Genomic DNA, 17,953 nt, shown 5'->3' on the forward strand with positions numbered 1-17,953 from the left:
GCTAATGTAGTTATTGGCAACATTTTTCACCCTGGTCGTGGTAATGACCTTGGATGTGACTGTCTTGCAACCACAGAAAACCTAACCTAGTGCCCAAACCCCTTTGCAGTCCATAATGCCAAAGTTTTTAATAGCACATCTATCAAATTCATTTTTCTGTTCTATTCTTTTTATAATAAATGGGAAAAGAAAAATGAGTCACCATAACTCTATTGTATAGAGTCCTGGCATAGGTAATAGTTGCTAAGAGAGTGAGAATTAGACACAAACCCCATTATGTCTTGGTCTCAAAGAAAGGCCTGGGTAACAGGGATATAAAAAAGAATTTGAAATGAAATTCTCAAGGCACTGCTGGACACCAGTGACACAAGCGAGGATTACGAAAGACAAATGCCCTTTCTTATGGAACCTACAGTCTCAAGGTGGAAGATGGTATAGGAGCTGCTGCTGCTGCTGCTGCTGCATCGCTTCAGTTGTGTCCGACTCTGTGTGACCCCATAGATGGCAGCCCACCAGGCTCCCCCACCCCTGGGAGACATATAATAAAGAAATAAATAAGGGAGCAAGATAATTTCAGTTACACCAGGTGATGTGTCTGTGACAGATTTTCCTTGCAATCCTTCAGATTAAGTAGTCAGGAAAAGCTGTCCTTGGGAGTTGAATGTGACTCTGTGTTAAAAGATGGGAGTGGGGTATGCATATGAATGTGTGTGTCAGGAAAAAGGAAGAGCAGCGGGTGTAAAGGTCCTGAGGCAAGAACCAGCCTAGAAATGATAGAAGGGAGCTAAGTCTGAAGCCAAAGATGAGTGGGAAACAGGGCTAGTGTGGTAGTTGGAACCCAAGTGACTTGTTCTCCTGGCCCATGAGACTGGATCTGGATCTTATTCTAAGAGCAGTGGTTTTTAAACAGGCAAACAGGGAGATCTGGTGAGATGGGAGGGAGGTTCAAAAGGGAAGGGATATATGTATACCTATGGCTGATTCATGTTGAGGTTTGACAGAAAATAACAAAATTCTGTAAAGCAATTATCCTTCAATTTAAAAAATAAAGTTTTTTTAAAAAGAAAAAAAAGATAACTCTGGCTGCTACATGCAGACTAGATTATAGGAAGATGAGAAAGCTAGGAGTTAGAATTCAGAAGGCTATCATAGTAACCCAGGTAAAAGATGCTGCTGGTTTGGACTAGGGTGGTGGTTGCAGAGAATGAACACAGTAGATGAACACAGGATATATTTTGGCTCAGAGGTAATAGGACTCATTATGATGGAATCGCTTTACTGGAAAAGCAATTGAAGAAAAATATTAAGGATAATATCTCAGTTTGGGGTTTAAATTCCTGGGTAGATAAGTCACTCTCCCTTGAGAGGTGGAATACTGTGGAAAGAACAGATTTGCAGGCATCAAGTGTATTGTTCCAGCTGCATTGTTTGAAATGCCTCGTGGGATTATTTATATATGGGAGCAGAGTAAAGGGGAATCACTAGGGTTGGGGAGAGTGGAGTACAGGTACTTCACAGCCCTGAAAAGGCAACAGGGTGATGGTAGTTTCAGGACCTAGAAGACAGAGAGGGCCATGAGGAGAGGGTCAGTTGGTAGGAACTGTGACCTTAGATTTAGGAAGATAACTAGTCCTTGAAGACTACCGTCAGCCTAGGAAATAAATGCCCTGGGCTCCCCATTGGCTGCATGTAATAGGAAGCCAGAGAGATGCGGACTTCACTGGTGCTGTCCATAGAGACCAGTGTCCCAAAGCCAGAGGAAGGAAGGGTGGAAAGCGGATCTGGAGGGACCAATGGAAGAAATCCAAAATAAGATGCCATGTGAACAATCGAAGACATGAGCTTTGAGAAATAAAGAGGCCAGAGCTGCAGATATAATGTTTAACAAAGTATCCCATATCCAAATGGGATGAATTTGAAAGAGTTTTCCTAAAACTGTCTTTAGAATTTGTCACTAGCCTTCTTGGCAGGAGGAGCATTGAGAAAAGTGGGAAGCACAGGAATTTAATCAGGGGCATATGGAAATTGTTTAGAATCTGGATTGATAAAGAAATCTGTTAAACAGGAGGATAATGTCATGCCCCATCCCATTCCCCCCAAATGAGATGACTTTACAGCTCATTTAGCCATACTTTACCTTGGTTGTGGAATATCACTTCACAGCTGCTCTAGCAAAGCGCAGCCACTGTACCTTACCTTGGACGTGGGGTAGCTCTAAGATGGTAGGTATTGCGAGGAGGCATTTGAGGGCAGACACACTGAAATCCCATAAAACTAGTTGATCTGATCATATGGACCACAGCCCTGTCTAACTCAATGAAACTAAGCCATGCTGTATGGGGCCACCCAAGACAGACAGGTCTTGGTGGAGAGGTCTGACAGAATGTGGTCCACTGGAGAAGGGAATGGCAAACCACTTCAGTATACTTGCCTTGAGAACCCCATGAACAGTATCAAAAGGCAAAATGATAGGATACTGAATGAGGAACTCCCCAGGTCGGTAGGTACCCAATATGCTACTGGAGATCAGTGGAGAATTAACTCCAGAAAGAAGGAAGGAATGGAGCCAAAGCAAAACAAATAACCAGTTGTGGATGTGATTGCTGATAGAAGCAAGGTCCGATGCTGTAAAGACCAATAATGCATAGGAACCTGGAATGTTAGGTCCATGAATCAAGGCAAATTGGAAGTGGTCAAACAGGAGATGACAAGAGTGAACGTAGACATTCTAGGAATCAGTGAACTAAAATGGACTGGAATGGGTGAATTTAACTCAGATGACCATTATATCTACTACTGTGGGCAGGAATCCCTTAGAAGAAATGGAGTGGCCATCATGGTCAACAAAAGAGTCCGAAATGCAGTATTTGGATGCAATCTCAAAAACAACAGAATGATTTCTATTCGTTTCCAAGGCAAACCATTCAATATTACAATAATCCAAGTCTATGCCCAGTCCATTCTAAACGAGATCAATCCTGGGTGTTCATTGGAAGGACTTATGCTAAAGTTGAAACTGCAATACTTTGGCAACCTCATGCGACGAGTTGACTCACTGGAAAAGACTCTGATGCTGGGAGGGATTGGGGGTAGGAGGAGACGAGGACGACAGAGAATGAGATGGCTGGATGGCATCACCGACTCGATGGACATGAGTTTGAGTGAACTCCGGGAGTTGGTGATGGACAGGGAGGCCTGCCGTGCTGTGGTTCATGGGGTCACAAAGAGTCGGACATAACTGAGCGACTGAACTGAACTGAATGCCCCAACCAGTAATGCTGAAGAAGCCGAAGTTGAATGGTTCTATGAAGACCTCCAAGACCTTTTAGAACTAACACCCAAAAAAGATGTCCTTTTCATTATAGGGGACTGGAATGCAAAAATAGGAAGTCAAGAAACACCTGGAGTAACAGGCAAATTTGGCCGTAGAAAGGCTAATAGAGTTTTGCCAAGAGAACACACTGGTCATAGCAAACACCGTCTTCCAACAACACAAGAGAGGAGAGAGGACTCTACACATGGACATCACCAGATGGTCAACACCGAAATCAGATTGGTTATATTCTTTGCAGCCAAAGATGGAGAAGCTCTATACAGTTAGCAAAAACAAGACCAGGAGCTGACTGTGGCTCAGATCATGAACTCCTTATTGCCAAATTCAGACTTAAATTGAAGAAAGTAGGGAAAACCACTAGACCATTCAGATATGACCAAAATCAAATCGCTTATGATTATACAGTGGAAGTAAGAAATAGATTTAAGGGTCTAGATCTGATAGATAGAGTGCCTGATGAACTCTGGACGGAGGTACGTGACATTGTGCAGGAGACAGGGACCAAGACCATCCCCATGGAAAAGAAATGCAAAAAAGCAAAATGGCTGTCTGAGGAGGCCTTACAAATAGCTGTGAAAAGAAGAGAAGTGAAAAGCAAAGGAGAAAAGGAAAGATATAAGCATCTGAATGCAGAGTTCCAAAGAATAGCAAGGAGATATGAGAAAGCCTTCCTCAGTGATCAATGCAAAGAAATAGAGGAAAACAACAGAATAGGAAAAACAAGAGATCTCTTCAAGAAAATTAGAGATTCCAAGGGAACATTTCATGCAAAGATGGGCTCGATAAAGGACAGAAATGGTATGGACCTAACAGAAGCAGAAGATATTAAGAAGAGGTGGCAAGAATACACAGAAGAACTGTATAAAAAAGATCTTCATGACGAAGATAATCACGGTGGCGTGTTCACTCACCTGGAGCCAGAAATCTTGGAATGTGAAGTCAAGTGGGCCTTAGAGAGCATCACTACGAACAAAGCTAGTGGAGGTGATGGAATTCCAATTGAGCTATTTCAAATCCTGAAAGATGATGCTGTGAAAGTGCTGCACTCAATATGCCAGCAATTTTGGAAAACTCAGCAGTGGCCACAGGACTGGAAAAGGTCAGTCTTCATTCCAATCCCGAAGAAAGGCAATGCCAAAGAATGCTCAAACTACCGCACAATTGCACTCATCTCACACGCTAGTAAAGTCATGCTCAAAATTCTGCAAGCCAGGCTTCAGCAATATGTGAACCGTGAACTTCCAGATGTTCAAGCAGGTTTTAGAAAAGGCAGAGGCACCAGAGATCAAATTGCCAACATTCGCCACATCATGGAGAAAGCAAGAGAGTTCCAGAAAAATATCTACTTCTGCTTCATTGACTATGCCAAAGCCTTTGACTGTGTCAATCACAATAAACTGTGGAACATTCTTCAAGAGATGGGAATCCCAGACCACCTGACCTGCCTCTTGAGAAATCTGTATGCAGGTCAGGAAGCAACAGTTAGAACTGGACATGGAACAACAGACTGGTTCCAAATAGGAAAAGGAGTACGTCAAGGTTGTATATTGGTACCCTGCTTATTTAACTTATATGCAGAGTACATCATGAGGAACGCTGGGCTGGAAGAAGCACAAGCTGGAATCAAGGTTGTCGGGAGAAATATCAATAACCTCAGATATGCAGATGACACCACCCTTATGGCAGAAAGTGAAGAGGAACTCAAAAGCCTTTTGATGAAAGTGAAAGAGGAGAGTGAAAAGGTTGGCTTGAAGCTCAACATTCATAAAACGAAGATCATGGCATCTGGTCCCATCACTTCATGGGAAATAGATGGGGAAACAGTGGAAACAATGTCAGACTTTATTTTTTGGGGGCTCCAAAATCACTGCAGATGCTGATTTTAGCCAGGAAATTAAAAGATGCTTACTCCTTGGAAGGAAAGTTATGACCAACCTAGATAGCATATTAAAAAGCAGAGACATTACTTTGCCAACCAAGGTCTGTCTAGTCAAGACTATGGTTTTTCCCGTGGTCATGTATGGATGTGAGAGTTGGACTGTGAAGAAAGCTGATTGCCGAAGAATTGATGCTTTTGAACTGTGGTGCTGGAGAAGACTCTTGAGAGTCCCTTGAACTGCAAGGAGATCCAACCAGTTCATTCTAAAGGAGATCGATCCTGGGTGTTCATTGGAAGGACTGATGCTAAAGCTGAAACTGCAATACTTTGGCCACCTCATGCGACGAGTTGACTCACTGGAAAAGACTCTGATGCTGGGAAGGATTGGGGGCGGGAGGAGACGGGGACGACAGAGAATGAGATGGCTGGATGGCATCACCAACTCGATGGACATGAGTTTGAGTGAACTCTGGGTTTTGGGATGGACAGGGAGGCCTGGCGTGCTGTGATTCATGGTGTCGCAAAGAGTCGGACACGACTGAGCGACTGAACTGAACTGAGCCATACTTTGAGGGCTAAAGTGAGATTGCAGAATGAATACTGTCAGTTAATCCATGAAGTTTTAAATCAAACTCTCCTAGAGAATAATCATAGCAGTTTGGAGTTGCCTGATGGAGAATTTAATTTTAAAAACGCCCTTATGGTTTCACATCCATGTGAGTCATTGATGAAGGCAACAACAACAACAACAACAAATGGTTATGCCCAGGCTCTAAGTCGTTACGTTCGTGTTCATTGGAGAAGCCCAGATTTTTGCCGGAATTTAGCTCAGCCATGTCAGGTGAACCTACAATTAAGCCTCACTCTATGTGCGGATTTAGTAGGAAAAATGTATTTTTAAACATCATGATAATTTTGTACCCCTAGTGGGAGATTTTTAAATATGAATGTATTAAATCTCTGTGCTTCCAGAGGGGTTAGAGCCAAAAGACCACTCTCCACCCCACAAGAAGAGCAAAGCAAAGAAGCCAGAAGGCTCCAAAGACTCCAGCGAGGGTAAGTCCAGTTCTTTGTCTCTTTAAAAATAAATACACAACGAAAAGATATTTCTGTTTAATTTGTAAATTATGTGTCTGCTCTGATATTCAGGTATTTATAAGTTCTCAAGAATCACTGGGAAATTCTTTATCCTTTATCCTTTCTCCCCTGAATGTGAGAGTGAAATAGCAATTCAGGTTTAAATCATTTTAAGGTAAAGACCAAATGTAAAAAATCATTTTCTCGGTGTAATGTATTTTCCTTTCCTGCCAAGTGTGGATACTGCTTACCAGTTAGCTGTTCTGAAATCACATAAGGGTGAAGGTCCAGATCTCTATGTGAAGAGTTGCAAGGTAGCTATTGTCTTATTGGGATCTTTTTTTTTTTTTCTTATGAATACATTTGGATCCATAACAAAACCTCAGAAGTGAGTGACAGAAACATTTCCTGTCTTTTCTGTTCTCTTTTCCTTTCTGGAAACCAGTGCATCTTCATATTTATGCATTGAGTGGGTACGCCCGATGGGGCTGTTTTATGAAGAAATGATCCACAGTAACTCTGGGTGAAGAGTGAGGGAGTAACAGTAGAAACAGTGGGTATAAAGTGCCTAGCACAGGTCCGCTTTCCATTAGTGGTAGCTATTCTGGTAAACTCACAAGCAGGACCATGATATGGTACACACTGTCCTCATTCATTGAAAGGTCATGGAAAGCTTAGAATCACTCAGAGAACACTTAGAACCAAGGAGAAGGTCAGCATCTCTAACTGGCAGGAGGTGGTTAAGCTTTGTTAATATCTGATTGGGAGAGTAGCCAGGGCTCCACCTCCTACTGGAATTAGGTCATTCCCTAGATAATCTCTTAAAACCATGATTGGGAGATGGATTAGAAGCAGAACAGCAGTCTCCTTTCCCTGGAGAGGGTCCCGGTCACTGAAAGGTTCCTGTCACAGGTGTGACCCAGGTCAGAGGTAGTTTTCCAGAGCCTGAGGGTCACTTGGGAGCATACACTGCAACAGTCACCTTGATTAACAGGGGAATTCTTCTGAGTTATTCCTGCAAATAAGTGAAAACTTGTTTACTTGCTAAATAATTTGCTTTGTTTAGGAGCAGCATCTCATAATCCTAATATGACTAAATAATATATCTTCACCTCTCCCAAATATTCATCCCAGAATCTGCTCTGAGTCACAAAAGTGCCCTCCCTGTGGATTTGTTACCAGGACCATTCAGTCTATAGCATCGTGGTGAAATGTACATGCTAGTCCTTTTACAGAGACATGGGAATTGTACGTTTGTTCCTAAAATGCCTTCAGAAATATAAAAGTTGCTAGGAAAGAAGTGAGGGAAGGAGCAGAATCTGACATGCCAGTGGTAGACGGTTGCATGATGGGGGCACTCGTTACTTGTCAGTGCTTCTACTTTGCAAAACGAACGATGTCCTGAGTTCAGGCGCTGTGTTGTTGCCTGTGCCTCGCTTTTTCCCATGGTTCAGAGAGTCCCCATCATTCTTCCCTGCTGGTATGCAAAGGGACTGGGTAGAAGGGGTATGTGGGCCACAACCCTTCTCTGCAATGTTCCTGCTTTTGAGTTATCAATCATTTTCCAACTTGGTCATCTCTCTAATTTTTTTTTTCTATTAACTTGTGTTGGTTTTATTGAGTTCAGAAAATTGCCTAGTTATATTCAGACCAAATAGATGATTACACTGATGTGTTGAACCTTCAGAATCATTTGTACATTTATGCATTCATTATTATGTGGAATTCCTTAATCTACGTGCAGAAAAATGCTTTCACTGATTTTTTTTCTCAGAAACACTATCATTACTCCTGTTGCTTTTCAGTCGCTCAGTTTTGTCCTTCTCTTTGCGACCCCGTGGACGGCAGCGCGCCAGGTTTCCCTGTCCTCCACTGTCTCCTGGAGTTTGCTCAGACTCACGGCCGTTGAGTCGATGATGCCATCCAGCCATCGTGCTCTCTGACGCTGCCTTCCCCCCACCCTTCTCCTGAGATGCGTTGTCTGAGACTTCTTCCGGTAGCCGTCCTAGTGACCCCCGCACAGTGGAGCGGGCCAGGGTGCTCCTCACGCTTGCCCTCTCTGGCTTCTCTCTTTCTGACTTGTGTTCCTGGCATTTTCCCTTAGAGGCCATTCAGCTTTACTCCCCATTGCTTCACCTCTCGCTTCTCTCCTCCCTTTGGGTTCCCTGCTCTGCTTCCAGCCCTGACAGGTACTACTAATCACCTTGGCTCACCATGTAGTATAAAGACAGGGTCATGCAGAGTGCAGTTAGAATACAAATTCACCTGGATTTTCTAGTGTATAAAACCATAATAGCTGTATTTTGATCCAGAAGAAGAATCTTGAGCACATATGGTCAAGTTTTCTCTCTCTACAAAACTGTTTTTAAAATAGACTGCAAACGGTTCTTTATCTTGCCCAAGACCATGCAGTTTGTTAATGTCAGAATCTCTTTCTTTTCTTTCTGGAAGCAGCACAGTGTCTCTAATCTTTTTCCCTTTCCCTCTTCTGGAAATTAGAACTCATTTTGTTGAAGGAAGAAATGTTGCCATCATTATAGCTTTGAGTGACTGAATATTATAAATATTTAAGTATTTAACATTAAATATTTAACTAAATATTAAACATCAAATTTTAAAAATCAAACATTTTCTAAAATTATTTGCATGTTTTATACTGTGGACTTTTGGATATAGAGTTTTATTTTCACTATTCTGATTGAAAAATCATGGACCATAGTATACTTTGATTTGACCCACTGCAATGCAATGCCAATAATGAAATGATTAGTGATTTCAAACCACTAGTTGGCATCTGATATAAACGGTAATGCTGTCCATAAAGCAGCACATCATAGGCATAATTATTTGAAAAAACACACCTGGTTAATACCCATTCTATCAGTTCCAACTCCCAATAATTTAGGCCAGTTTCATTTCTTACAAAATGTTTAATTGAGAGAATATCAATACAAAAAACTTAGCACCTTCAATAAAACATGCTTTTCTCAACTCTTTCCTCTGTCTTTCACAAGCAGATTCTCTAGTGAAAGTCTCTCAGGGTTTGTTTTTCTGAAAGATATTATTTTGCATTTTTCACAGTGATTTCACTGGGTAAAAATTCAAGGTTGCTGGTGATTTTTTTGCAGTGTTTCAGAAATATTTTCCCAGAGTCCTATCAGTTCTGTAGTTGTTAAGAATTCATTTCTCAGTCTAATTATTGTATATTTTTAAGTTATCTGTCTTTTCTTTCCAGCTGTCTTGACAATCTATTCTTTAGCTTTAGTGTTCCTCAGTTTCACTGTGATGGGCCTCAGTGTGGGTTTCTCTTTATTCTTCTTATGATTTGCTGAGCTTCTTGGACATGAAAATGGGCATCTTTCATTAGTTCTGAAAATTTTCCACCTATTGTCTCACCAAATGTTAGATTTCCACTACTTTCTATTCTTTCTTTGCCCTTCATGACTCTTAACCTACATTGCATTTTTTTTTCCTGTGTCACTGTCTTTTCTTCATGGTTTGTTTTCCAAGTTTGTCATCCAAATTCCTAATTTCTATTCAACTTTCTTTAATGTGGTCTTTAACTGTTTGCTGAGTTTCTCATTTCAGTTATTATGGTTTTCCTTCTTACAAGTTTTATTTGGTTCCTTTTTAAATATACCTGGTCAATCTTCATTTAGTTAACACAGAAAGTATCTTTTAAGATCATCTGTATGTATCTGAAATTTCAATATCTCCACTCTGTATGTCAAATTCTACAGTTTATGTTTTCTGTAGACTCATGCCTGTGGCTATTTCCTTGTTTATTTTGTCTTTTTTATTGACATGTCCATTGGATTTTTTTGTGGGAATTTTTTGAAGTAGAAATAAAAGCTTATTTATTTATATTTTGTTTTCTGTAATGCCTGAAGTTACTGCCAGTTTAGGGATACCTTAAACTACTTGTTTGGCTCTAAGTTTTCTTTTTGTTTCATTTGCTATTTGTCATTAAGCCCATGTCAGTGCAGGCATAAGGTGAGGAAATCTCAACAGAGACTTCTTTCTTCCTTTTTTCTTCTCCAACCACTGCTAAAACTGAGACAGGCAAATTTCCCACTATTTTCATAACAAAGCACTCTCTTTCATGGCTTCCACTTCATGTGTGTGGTTCATTCAAACCCAGGTCTGACTGCCTGTTGTTGTTGTCCAGTTGATAAAATGGGTCTGACTCTTTGCGACCCCATGGACTGCACCAGGCTCCTCTGTCCTCTGCTTTTTCCTGGAGTTTGCTCAGATTCATGTCCATTGAGTGAGTGATGCTATCTAACCGTGTCATCCTCTGCCACCCCTTTCTCCTTTTGCCTTCAGTCTTTCCCAGCATCAGGGTCTTTTCCAGTGAGTTGGCTCTTTGCATTAGTTAGTTAAAGCTTTGCATTAGGTGGTTGAAGCTTCAGCTTCAGCATCAGTCCTTCCAGTGGATATTCAGGACTAATTTCCTTTAGGATGGACTGGTTGGACCTCCTTGCAGTCCAAGGGACTCTCAAGAGTCTTCTCCAATAGCACAGTTCGAAAGCATCAATTCTTCAGTGCTCAGCCTTCTTTATGGTCCAGCTGTCACATCCTTGCATGACTATTGGAAAAACCATACTTTTGAGTATACAGACCTTTGTTGGCAAAGTGATATCTCTACTTTTTAATATTTTGTCTAGGTTTGTCATAGCTTTCCTTCCAAGCAATAATCATCTTTTAATTTCATGGGTGCAGTCACTATCCACAGTGATTTTGGAGCCCCAGAAAATATTGATAAAATCTGTCACTGCTTCCATTTCTAGTTCTGGCCCAAGTTTCTCAGTGAGTATTTCTGTGACCATCAACATCATCTAGGAACTTGATAGAAGGACAGATTCTCAGGCCCCACCCAGACCTACTGAATCAGAAACTCCGAGGTAGGATCCAGTAATTCATGTTTTTGAGAGCCCTCTTGGTATTCCAGTGCATGCTCAAGTCTGAGAACCACGGTTATAGGTTTTAGACTACCTGAGATTGGTAGATGCCTCAAAGCAAACAATAATTCTTTACCACTGAGCCACCTGGGAAGCCTCAAGTATGTCCATACATATCCACAGATACAATACAGGTCTGGAAAGATATGTATATATTTCAAAGTGACCTCAGAAATCAATTGGAAGAGTGGAGAAGGGGGAGGGGCAGACTTTGGAGAGTTTAATATTCAGCTTTCTAAATGTATGTCTAATTGAACTATATATGAATCTATATGTACATATGTAAATAGAAAGCTTTACTTAATCTTTATAAAAAGGGCATTTTCATTAAAAACTCAAGAGACTTTAGGCTTCTAAACTTTGGTAGAAAGCTCAGAATCGCAATTTTCTCCATACCTTCATCTCCAGAGCCTTCAGTGATTTTTGGTGCTAAATGTTATTTCTCCATCGTATTTTTTACAGAAAGGCCTAGCACTTTGACTCTCGTTGCACAATTGCCTCAACATAGAATATTCAGCAAGCCTGCATGTGATGCCCATTCTTCAGGAGCCTGAGCCCCGGCAATACTAAATCAAGCAGCCCGATATGGCACTTTAAAATATTAATGATCTCTTTTGTCAGATGAAATTAGATGTGGAAACATTTTGGAAACTAGGAAGTACTCGACAAGTTTTGAAGGATCTAATGTGGCTATTAGAAGTATTATTATTATTGTTTTTACTAAAATACATTTTTCTGAATATATGAACCATGGGTGAAAAGAACTTTGTATTCCCTGGGAGGTAGCATTTTCCCTCTGCCCTCTTATTTTCTCTGCATATGAAAATATCATGTGACAAACTGTTTTGTGAGTGGCTGGACAGAACAAACATTCTCTCTTTCAGGATGCCACAAAGCACTTCATGCACTATATTTGTAAGCATGATCTTTAATTTAATTTTTTTGACAAGTGCACTGAAGGGTAAAATCAGGCAGTCATAATTTTGACTTCGCCATCACTCAAATGAGCTCAATGATTGACCAGATTTTAAAACTAAAATAAGAAAGAAAAAAGCAGGAATGAGGAAAAGCAACTTTCTCATGAAGGAAAGCTTTGTTTTTTTATCCTCTAGACCTTAAAATACTATGAATTAAAGCAAAATGTGAATTTCCATGGTAAAATTCAGAATAGAAGAAAAGCCTGTGTCACCATCTTGCTTTAATTACACTCTGTGTTCTGCTTAATTTCAAGGTCGCCCTGAGCTATCTCCCTGCCACAGGTTAGGAGAAGGACCCAAGGGTCTGTTTCCTTTTTAGTCGTGCTCTCCACATTCACCCGCTAAACAGAACTGAGGTTAGGACTGTGGAGTCCTGTTTCAGCCAGCCCTAGGATTCTGAATGGGGCCTAGAGGATGCACTATTAAGGTATTTTCCATGCGGAGGAGGGCTGAACCTACCTGCAGAGTAGCCATAGTCCTGTGGGACCCAGGATGGCTCATGTGTCCCTGTTGTCCTTAACCCTGTTGGCACCTGGTCCCTTTCACTGTTGGACATGTCCTGGCTTGGTGACAACATATGGACCCACCTACTCATAGAGACAAACAATTCAGCCTGAGTGTGGACAGAGCTCTCTGGGCCCAAGTTCTGCTTCCCTACTTGGTCAGATTTTCTAACTAAAAGGCATCTTCTTCATATTAAATGGTCAGTAAAAACATACCTTATGGGTCTGTATGGCAAGATTTCAACAAGATGATCTCCGAAAGGCACCTGGCCCAATCTCTGCACAGAGGGCAGAGGGGCCAGTCAGTCCAATTGTATTGAATTTGAAATGGGAAGAGCCCCCAACCATTCAAAATTCACCCACCTTGTGTATTAACATGTGAAATTCCTCTTAATATGAACAAAATTGTTCTACAAACAGAGATAAGGCTTTCAAATGCATCAGCTGGATCTCAGTCGCTGACTCACGGGACATGGGGTGCCCAAGAATTTGCATTTCTAGTAATTCCCTAGATGAGGCTGGTCCCCTGGCCCAGTAATCCACTTTGAGAATCTCTGCCACGGCATTGTGGCTCACTGTGAGAATGCTGGCTTTTTCTCTGAATGAAGGGAGAATGGAACTTCTTAGGCAGCGAAGGGACCCGATCTTACATTTTAATGGCAGTCTTCGGATTGCTGTGTTGATCAAGGACAGTAGGGGACTAAGGGCAGAAGCATGGAGACAGAGGTTTGGAGCAGGAGATCCCAGTGGCTTGTTCCAAGTGGCAGGGAAGGGACATAGTGAGGCCTGGTCTGTCTGTGGACCTATCTGAAAGGTAAAGCCAGCAGAGTTCACCGGCATGGGATATGGGGCCTGAGAAAAAGAGAGGCTCGGGGTGAACCTTTTTATCTTCCCTGCAACTACTAAAGCCAGAATAGAAGTCGTGCCTTGCTTATACTTAATTCAGATTTTCTGGGGGAAAAAAAGAGTTCTTCCCATTCCTGTCCTCCATCCTGTCTGGCAAGCTAGTTTTTGCTCCCCCCCTCCTTCCCTGGTGGCTCAGAAAGTAAAGAATCCGCCTGCAATGCAGGAGACCTGGGCTCAGTCCGTTGGTCAGAAAGATCCCCTGGAGAGGGAATGGCTACCCACTCTAGTATTCTTGACTGGAGAATCTCATGGACAGAGGAGCCTGGCAGGCTACAGTTCATGGGATCGCAAAAAGTCTGACATGACCTAGGGACTAATACCATCATACTGTCAAAGTATCTTTAAGTCTCATAGGTGTCTGTGAGTAATTCAGGCCAAATGTGTTTCACTATTTGTCTATTTGGATTTCCAAAAAGAGGGTCAAGAATAGCATCATTCAGGTGCATTTGTCTTTCTTGAGTTGAAAACTCAGACCCCAGGTTTATAGAGCTACATAAGTTGCTTATTTATTTGTTTATTTTTTATTCTGGCACCATGTCAATAGGACATTTGACAGTTTGTAATATTGTACATTGATTTTTCATCAGAGAAAAGTTTTGTTTTGTCTTTAAGGAGAAATATTGTGTTTGAACAGATCAGATTTTCACATTAGGATTTCGCCATTATATTTCAAACTTTCAGTTTTCTGTTGTAATTAAGCTGTGCTTTCCTACTGTCCTGGAGAGAGCCTGAAAACTGTCCGCCTCCTCTAGAGTCACCCAGACATGCGCTACACTCTCCTAAGGCCTTGCTGCGCTCCCCTGACTCCTGTCACTTTGGAGCCATCAGAGGCAGTCTTTGAGCAGGTTTGCCAAGTATAGTAAAGCGAATGTTTTTCTTCTTGAACCATCTGAAAACAAGTTGCAGATCCGGTGTCCCAGCTGCCCCCCACCCCTGCCAATGTATTTTCTACAGACATGGACAGTGATCCTACATGAGCACAATAAAAAAGATCAAAAGCAGAAAATGAGCATGAATACTACCTTTAATTTTCAGACCCCATTTAAGTGTCACCAATCTCGATAATGTCCTTTGTTTTATTCTGTTTTCATGTCCCCACTCTCCTCTGGTTTGGAAGAGTCCCAGAGCCTTCTTGCAGTTTGACTAACTTTGATCCTTTTGATGCTTGCAGGCCGGTTGCATTGTAGGATGTTTCCAGTTTGGTTTTGTCTGATGATTTCTCATGACTGCATTCAAGTCATGCCTCTTTGCAGAGTGTTCGCAGAAGTGATGTTGTGTTCTCATGACTGATATAGAAAAAGGCGCCCTTGATTCCAATTCAGTCTATTACCAATAATGTTCCCTTTGATTATCTGACAAAAATGGTATGTCTAAGACTCCCCAACTGTACAGACACTCTCTTTTCCATTTGTAGCTAATGCATATCTTATTGGTGGGGGGAATAGTGGTTGAAACTAGGTCAATATCCTGTCCTTCATCAGTCTTACAAATTATTAATTTATTTGCTTATGCCATATGGACTCATACGTTTCTATTCTACTCAATGGATTATAATCCATTACCATCAGGGACTCCTTCGGGGTGGCTTCTGTGTTCTTTTAACATGCACCCATCGTGTTTGGGCTCTTCCTTGCTTCCCAGCATAAGCAGATACTCAAGCTCATTTTATACTTTCCCTGCCCCAGCCCTGACAGCAGTCATTTCTTCAGGGAGCTATGGTTCCATTTAATGGACAACAGTATTGAGAAACCAAATCTGGGTGCTAGATGTGTGGACCACAAGTTGAGAAACGTGATCTAAAATAGGTGATTGTGACGGTTAAATATGAGGACCAAGCTGGCAGGATCAAGGCTCCTCGATGACTTCTTCCAGTTGCCACAATGGTCTTCCCATAGACCTTGCATTACACCTGTGACCAAGAAAATAAATTGCCCGACTTTGGTTAAACCATCTGACACATAACCCAGCATGGTTATAGACGAGTAGTTACGTAGCTAGTAGTGTTTTTGAAAGCAGGAGGCCACTGGTGATCAAGATACTACAAAAGGACAACTCTTTTGGGTTGATTATTGAGCAGCTGTCTAAGCCAGTTTGACCAGACTGCCTAAGCAGCTGTGGTTACTTATCAGACCCATCTGGGGAAATTTTTAAATGCCCATTCCTGTGCCCCACCCCAGACTACTGAAGTTCAGCCTCTGACCATAGAACTGTATTTGTTTAAGCTCCTTGGCTGAAACTTGTTTGCAGTCAAGGTTGAGAATCACAGGGTTAAGTGCCCTGTTTCCTAGGAATCTGGCTCAGCCCCATTCATTCTCTCAACCCCAAGAGTAATCATCTTGCCTATTGATTGTACACTTGAGGGAGCAGCATGGACACTTCCAGACCATTGAGGGGCCAGTGAGTGAAGACTTAAGTGTGCACCTGCTCTGTTCTGGACATTGTTCTAAGCACGTCACATTGATGATCTCATTCTACCTTTATAACTATACTATTGAGCATATGTGTAATAGCTCTATTTTACAGGTCAGGAGACTGAGGCGTAGAGAAGCAACTACTTTGCAGAATGTCCCTTGGCTAGGACCTCCGGGAATTTAGGTCTACAAATAAGGTAGCTTGATACTAGACCATAGGCCAGTGCTTCTCAGACTTTGGGTTTAGAGCCTAAAGTGCTTTGGGTTCTCAATGGGTTTTTGGTTTCAGAATCACCTGGAGACTATGCAGAAAAACACTGAGGCCCAGACTCATTGAAGGAGGGGAAGGAGTTTTTCCCAAGGATTTCTTCACAGCACAAGAAAATTGCAAGAGAAGAGAACGTGATGGTTAAAGAAAGGTCCGAAACAGAGGAGATGGGCAAATAGGAAAGAACCAAAGGGCCCAAGTTATGGGGAGGTTGACATTAAGTGTGAGTGTGGACTGAGGGCCGTATTAGGAAGAACTTCGGAAACAAGCAGTTTCAACATTTGGTTTCCTTAGTGTCAAGCAGCCATGTGGGCTTTTTTTTAACCGGCAAAGTGACACATGCTCCTTGGGTGACCTTAATATGTAACACAAAGTGATACTCTCTGTATTAAAACTACGTCCCCAAATACAGACCTGACAGAGTTTTTACTAAGACATTTTTTATTTAAAAGTCATGGCATAATGCATTTGGTGGAGTGGAGTCACATGGTCAGAAGGCACCCATCATCACAATGTCTAGTCAAAGCTCATTGCACTGCCAAATACAGAGGCTAAGCATATACTTTGGATATCAGTAAAGCAGGGGAATCAAAAGTAAGTGACAAAAGCTCAACTTTGATTGATTACTCAAAATATTATAATCAGATCATTTAAAGAGAAATTTTCTTTTGAAGCACCTTTGAAGATTGGGTCAGGTGAAATATATATATATATATATTGGTATGAGGGTGGGACTCCATACCAAACTATATTTGGTATTTCGACTGTCTAATAGACTTAATCCAGCCCTTTTGTCAAATTTGGCTTGTTGATCATATAATAGCAGATTAGCAAAGGTTAATATACACATGTAGCTTTGCCTTTAGACAATCTACTCATTTTTAAAAAAATATTGAAATATATCCAAAACAAAGGTAATTTTACAGTGAGGACAGGTCTCCCTGTCATTGTGGATGGTCATTTTGCTAATTCTCCTCCTTGGTGGTTCTGCTGGGTAGGTAATTTCCCTGGATTAACAGTTGTCACTGCCATCTGTTCCCAACATAGACGCAGTACAGAGGTGTAAAGGGTAGAGATCAGGGAGAATTTCAATAAACCCTACATGTTCAATCACCAAGGACCTTCATTGACCAGGCTCCCTCATCCTAGAGCTTTGGGTTGGTTAAGCCAGCTCTTCTCAAATGATTTTTTATTATTGTGATCCCTGGGAGAGCTGTTTTAGGCATTTTGGACTTATGCTATCCCCCAACCATGAAATTTTAAGGCCACAAATATGCTGTATATCTGTTTATGAACTGTGGCCTTTTGGAGGGGACTCTTTGTCCTGCCAAGAACAGATGTTTGCCTCATATTAAGAAACCGCGGTCTGGACCAGTAGAAGACCTTCGCAGGAGGTTGGAGCTGGGGCTGAGTCTCTAAGGCATTTGTGCCCCTGGCCCCTCGCCAGCCGGAAGCAGCGGTGCCCCCCCCCACGCCGAGGCCGCCCCACCTGCGGCTGGCCCTCTCCCTCTGTAGCCGCTGCTCGGTTTCTGTTAACCAGCGGCAATGGCTCCCCTCCACCATTGGCCTGTGGGCCTTGACTGTCCTTATTGCTGCCCTTGCTTCCGCCCACATCTCTTAAAACTATCTTTCTCTAA

General features: G+C 41.9%; 1 protein-coding gene across 1 annotated transcript in view; it reads left to right on the top strand.

Moving 5' to 3' along the window:
• Positions 1-17,953, top strand: part of LOC129556406 (ADP-ribose glycohydrolase MACROD2-like) — a 1,168,845-nt gene that overhangs the window by 962,119 nt on the left and 188,773 nt on the right. Inside the window, exon 7 of the mRNA XM_088844309.1 lies at positions 6,186-6,269. Within this exon, the coding sequence (XP_088700435.1) occupies positions 6,186-6,269 (84 nt within the window). The remainder of the gene's footprint in view (positions 1-6,185; positions 6,270-17,953) is intronic.

This window comes from Moschus berezovskii, chromosome 15, assembly GCF_049115385.1.
Source record: "Moschus berezovskii isolate FMDL1 chromosome 15, NW_MosBer_1.0, whole genome shotgun sequence".
In the NCBI taxonomy this organism is placed as follows: domain Eukaryota; kingdom Metazoa; phylum Chordata; class Mammalia; order Artiodactyla; family Moschidae; genus Moschus; species Moschus berezovskii.